At 33.9% G+C, this 6,435-nt stretch overlaps 1 protein-coding gene and 1 long non-coding RNA gene across 2 annotated transcripts; one reads left to right on the top strand and one right to left on the bottom strand.

Annotated features, from left to right (window-relative positions):
- Positions 1-4,276, top strand: LOC117211189. The gene is made up of 2 exons (XR_004488217.1): positions 1-217; positions 3,883-4,276. It is a non-coding gene; the product is annotated as an uncharacterized LOC117211189 (long non-coding RNA).
- On the bottom strand, positions 2,510-6,184 carry LOC117211187 (myoneurin-like). Its single transcript, XM_033454855.1, has 4 exons — positions 5,994-6,184; positions 5,179-5,286; positions 3,382-3,976; positions 2,510-2,883 (listed from the first exon to the last, which is right to left on the bottom strand). The coding sequence occupies exons 1-3, from the start codon at positions 6,048-6,050 to the stop codon at positions 3,410-3,412; spliced, it is 732 nt and encodes a 243-aa protein (XP_033310746.1). The 5' UTR covers positions 6,051-6,184; the 3' UTR covers positions 2,510-2,883; positions 3,382-3,409.
- Between the last annotated feature and the right edge of the window lie 251 nt (positions 6,185-6,435).

Here is a 6,435-nt window from a genome sequence, read left to right as displayed (position 1 = left end):
GAGTTTATTCTTTTTAAACAAATTCTGTGAATAATCCGAATTATTGGTTCTGCACGCATTTTTCTTTCTTTCGCTTTTAAATTCGCGGTATTTGTAAAGCGCTGCGATCTCGCCATCTGCTGACTAAACGCAATCGATTAAATAGTGAAATCGACATTGTTGACTGTTGATAATTACGGTAGCAAGAACTGTATTCAACATCGAACGATACGATAACGTGAGTATGCTTAAAATTTGTTTATTTGTCATGATAATCTTTTCTCCGTTTTTATAGGCAATATTTAACGTTTGTGAGAAATATTTATACACTCGTAAAATACTTTTAAAAAAGATATCGAATTTTATCAAAACTAATATACTGATTGTACAAAATCATTGTCTTTCCATCCTGATTTCTATTAATATTTACAGATCCAGCTTTGAAACGATTGTTCAATTTAAATATAATTTATCTACGAAAATCTCTAAATTCCATTTATAGAGACGCTATAAATTTCTCCACGACGAAGACGAACATATTGTTCGTGTAACTTGTATACCACGTCTATTAAGCAAAGCATATTCCGTTTTTATATCTCATCTTATATCTGTTCACAAATAGATTTATCGATAACGACTTTTTTAATTATTTCTCTTCTTCTCTTAGCTTCTCTAAGATATCTGCAAGATCTGACACATCACATTTCGATGGATATATTTTTGATGGTTTTTCTTTCTTTTCGAATTGCAAATTTGTTAAGTGTTCGTCAAATTGTAGTACAGATTGTATCAAACGATTAAATTTTACACATACTCGCGCACATCGTTTCGAATTGAACTACCCAAATATGATCAAAGCACAATAAATGTACAGTAATATGAAAACGTCTATTGGTGTCGACTACCGAGAATGACAAATATTAAACTTAAGTTTTCAATAATCTATTTTTCTCAACTGATTATCGTTCACCGCGAGTTATTCATGTAAAAATATGATTCTCTTGAATTTCTCAAACCGAAAAAGAACTTCCTTTAGCTATTCTTTATAAGAGTTGAAGTATAAGGTTCAGGCTGATAAGAATTCTCTAATTTATAACAAGAATAATACACAGCTAAAATAGTAAATATATATAATATATATATGCGTATGTATATGTTTATGTATATATACACATACGTATCGTAAAAATTCTAATATCGAACCTCGTAGACACTTTTTCTCATAAATGCTAATCATTTACATACTTATGTATAGATAAAATAAATGTACCGTTTACTCTCTCTCTCTCGTAAAAAGGACTAAATGTTCTAATTTATAACGTAATATGTATCATAAAGATTAGTGTTTAACTGAATTAGTAAAAAATATGTTTCAGCTAGACTTTCTATATTTTCTATAACAGATGTTCACGCTGACACATGTCGTTCCAATCCTTCACGCTACCACGTCGAAGATAAGATCAATTGCCACACACGAAGCTTAACCTTAACTATATACACGCGTATCGCATTTGATTTTAATCTCTCGCGAAAAGCGACGCTTTGTCTCGTCGTGCTACTTACAAGAAAAAGAAAAAATACATGGAATGGCAAATCCTATTTTCCCTTACAATACAATTATCAGAAGCAAGCAACTTAGCTAAAACCATTTTCTTTTCTACCTTTTTTCTTTTTCTTTCTTTGTTTACAAACTCTGTCAATTATCTGAATAACGCTTGAGTTAGAAATAAACTCGATAAACTATTTCAGAATTTATCCGAAAATTTTGCAACAAATATCAAGGAAAAGGAGAAGGATAAAGTTATTTTACATTCGCGTGATCTAAAAGATATGTAAGCGCGATCAAAACAAACTGCTTCTTTAATTGCACACATGTTCGAACGTTCGAGCGTTTAACGATTAGATTTATCATTCCATTTCTGTATTTCGTTAAAACCTGTAGACCTTTTAATTATATATAGTTCAATGAATTATATAATCTATCTGTACATTCACAACCGTTCAAATACACAATAATATCAACATATTTAATATTGGACCATTAAATGAAAAGAAAACGGTGCTTAATAAAAAGATTTACATTCATTACAGAAATTCTACTATAAAAAATACATATGCATAAATTTATTATACAATATTTTTGTTGCTTTTCATTTTCTTCCTTTTTCAATTTGAACGATAGAAAGAAAGCATATCCTATTAAAGTGTTAGTTGCTAAATACAAAGGAAACTGAAAATATGAAAAATCGAAAAACCGGTTGTTATTAGTAACAATGTACGAGGAAGGAGAATTGATATCACGTCACGACGCGTTTCTCAGAAAATTTATTTCTGCATACCATGAAAAAAGAGAAATCGTTTCACCATAATTCTCATATATTCCATTTCATTCAGTCATTATTTATATAAGATAAGGTATTACAGTAATTTACTATGTACGAATTAATTTTAGCTACTTCCATATCAGATCTGAATTGAAGACTGGTGTTTAAAGACTCCGGCCTCAGCTCTGATTTGAAAACAACTTGTCTATGTAAGTCCATATTAAATATATTTTACAATAATATTATCATTGTACATGAACAACGTACGCTCTACACCTTGTTTTTGCATCGTAAACTAATCAGTGCACGAGTAATTTTACTCTTTACCGAAGTAAAAGTACATTAGAACAACTACTCTATGGTACACTCAATACCATTTAATACATTAATTAAACATATATTTATCCTGGCAATGAATGTATAGCAAAAACATATCTCAATATTTCGTCTGCGAATTAAAAAGGAAAATAATACTCGTGTACGCTGATTAGAATAACGATCGGCAAGAAGGTGTCAATTTGTTAAAATAGACGAGGGGACTGGCTTTGTAACCCCAATGTGTGCGCCGCCCTGGTACCTGCTACAGTAAAAGCAATATTTTATAACAAATTCTTTGCTTTTAAACAAGCTATAATTACGTTTTGACAATGCTCTCTATGATTCAATTTGCTTTCTAATCATGTACTGACATTATTAAAATTTATAAAAATCTATACAAGTTTTATACCATTCATACTTCGTGTTGTTAAATAATTTTATACTATGTACTCTTATACTAATCGAAAAGACTGAGAATGCATGGAAAAACAATATATCTCCTGTCTCATATGTCATGATTAACGATAACACATATAGTTATGAAATTATATACTTATAATTAATGCACATTTTTATATTCGTTAGCAATAATTACAGTTATTTGCACATCCATAAAAGTTCAGGAGTGTAAATACATGAAAATAGTTATATATTTTTCTTGTAACACTCATACATTCTCATTCCTTTCCACTTTATTCAACCAAAGTCTAACCAATTCTAATGACGAGTCAAAGAATCAATTGTAAAAAAAAGTGCTTACATGAAGTTGGTAAACAGACGAAAGGAGGTTATTCCTTATTTTCTTCTGTAGTAGTAGCATTAGAAGGATTTTGAGACTCTGATGAAGATGAAGGTGGTGCCTCTGTTGTTGTGTCTGTTGCATCTTGACTCGAATCCGAGCTATCCTTTATGTCTTCCTCCTTTTTCTCTTCACTGACACTAGAACTCTTGCTTTCTTCTGCGAAGCTTTCCGATTCTTCTGTAACTTTTTCCTCCTTGAAATTAGAGTCAAGCGTCTTTTCAGAAGCCTCTTTACTTTCAGTTTTCGCAACACTCTTATCCTCGCTGTCCGCCAATTTTTCTGTTTCCTCTTTGTGTTCATCCACGTCCATTTTCATAGATTCTTCCTCAGAATGCTTTTCGCTTTTATTGTTAGCTGCTTCTTCATCTGTATTATTGTCATTATTTTTCTCTTGCCGTTTAGGACGCCCGCGCCCACGACCAGTGCCTTTTGTTGATGTATCCCTCTTCTCTTTTTTAGGTGGAGATGGCACAGGTGTTGATGAGGTTAGGCCTCGTGCTGAACTACGTGTGCGTCTCCTCCCTTCAACTTCTCCAACAGATGCATTCAAATCCTGCAATAGGAGATCACCCACTATTAATCATAACTCTGAATGCAGCATAGTCCAAATAGTATCTTACAACAAATCTGCTTCTTACAACAATAACGAAAATTTTAAAATATGAGTAAAATGCACAGCGTACTCTACTACCCGCACAATTAAACAATAACATGATTTCTTTTTGTAATTTAGTCTATACCTATTAATTTTTACTCTAGCGAAATAATATAAAAATTCATGTTATTTGTACATATCCTTACTACAACTATAACGTAAAAGTGAGATCAAACACAGAAATGTGAAAAGACATAATACTACATATACATGTCGTCTAAGTTTTTCAAAAGAACCATATTCGCTGAGGGTTTGTTCTGCTCTTTGAATAACACGTCTGTCAGGATGTCGACGATTGGGATACCGGTGTCTGTAATGATCAGCTGCGGCTGATGCGTTAACACCACACGCACCTAACGAAAGTATCATGTCCGTATATTCCCGATTGCTGTATGTAGACATGATGGTAGACTAATAGGTACTGATAGTGGATAGTGATAAAAGTCGGATAGTAAGTTAATAGGTAGGAAAACACTTCGGTCACATTGGAAGTGTTTATCAACATAACGTAAATCAAGACAACGATCTACAGTGAGATTCGTTATAACGAGACGTGATAAAGTGCACACGTACCGAGCGAAAATTCAAAGGCGATTTTCTCGAAAACAAAGCCTCAAACGAAAAATTTTTATTCTATATTTTCGACTTCTTTTTAGAAATCAATCACCCCCTTTCCGCTTGTACCACCAGTTACCAACCACCCTGTATATCAATAATTAAAGTAACAACAAAGAATCAACTATTCAATCTGAAAAATATGAATGACTTCATAATTGGCGGTTACGACGTGTATTAGCGGGAAATTCTCTGTCTCCCTCCCCCACCTGAGAGAATTCCCCTTGCCCCTACTCCAGCCCTTTGTATCCCCACTCTTAACACCCTTTTCCTCACGTAGACAAACAATATTTACGGGCAGACTAAATAGAGGGAAGTAATAAAGGGATGAAATCTTGATTCTTTGAATTTTGGGAACATTTACAAATTTTTGGTCAAACCTAATTCTCATCGTGTAATCTAATTTTAAGAAAATAAGGAAAATACATAAATAGAAAAGAATAAAGAAAGGAAGGTATAAACGAAGAAAAAAAGACAGAACGCACCTTTGTGACTCGCTCTCCTTCTTGAGCCAATCTTTCTAGTGTAGAGAGTCTTTTCGTGCCTCCTCGTTTATTTTTCGTTGGGCTGGGTTTCTCCTCTGCTGAATGATCCTGAAAATAAATAATTGCTGCATTTTAAGAAGATTCGATGAAATATATAAAAATTCATCGTCTCATAATTGTAATCATAACTTAACATAAAATAGTGAAAACAAATTAAATGGTAAACGATTTAAGGATTATGTCGAACTAACAGAAAAACGCATAAACGTGATGATAATTACACCCGTGATAAGATTATCAAGAACCGTTGAACTATATGAGAATACATAGCAGGTTTATTTAAGTTTCCCGCCATTTTGCCAAGTCGATATGTATTTCTAGTGTCGTAGTCTCGAACAATGTTCCTAAATGAGAGCGAGTTTTCGTAGAAAGCTGTATGACAGACAGTCTTAGAATCAAAATCTATTTCCCGCCTTTTTTTGTACAGGCTTATTGCCATTAACCAGCGACTCCCTTCGTCACGAGAGTTACAAATAAAAAACATCCACCATCTTTGCTAATGAAGGACAAACGGCGCAGCTTTGAAAAATCACTGAGCCTGTAGCTACGCGGTATAAAGCGTCCGTGCATTTTAGCTGTATAGCTTCGTGTCTCACGTAATCACTTTTCAAACGACATTTCTTTATCGTAGCACAAGCTATTCTATCGAATTTTCGAGAGAACGAGCGTCTCTTCGTATTTCAGGGGCGCAACACGCCGCCTTAGCATGAAAACTCGGCTTGATGAAGATATTTCTCGTGCTTCCCTCTGCTTACCTTTGACACATCCTCGATATTGTTATCGTTCTTGCTCTCCGCCTTGATCTCCGACATTTCTTCGCAACTGAATCACTCAAAAACACTGGAAAAACCACAATTTCTCAACAAGAATTCGTGCTGGACCCGGTCGCACTGTTTATACGATAAGCAAAGATGGCGGTTAGCGTGGGTCACGTGATACATCGTCAAACGCAGAGCGGGAGTTCAGAGCGCCGCCTTGCGATTAACCGAGTAATTTGACACGTAGCGACGCATAACGCATGGAACATTTTAAATTCATTCATGTAACTTTTACTTTGTTATTCTTCATCATCCGTAACTGTTAATTTATCTGCTGATATTCTTTTCGATCTTATCGATAAAATCCATTATATAACTTTTTTTTTTAACACGACGAAAATACTTGGTTACTGAATTTCCGGCGTTATTATCGAAAAGC

Source organism: Bombus bifarius, unplaced genomic scaffold (genome assembly GCF_011952205.1).
Source record: "Bombus bifarius isolate JDL3187 unplaced genomic scaffold, Bbif_JDL3187 scf7180000008218, whole genome shotgun sequence".
NCBI classification, from domain to species: Eukaryota; Metazoa; Arthropoda; class Insecta; order Hymenoptera; family Apidae; genus Bombus; species Bombus bifarius.
Note: the sequence above shows the minus strand (reverse complement) of the source record. Positions and strands in the feature narration are given on the sequence as shown.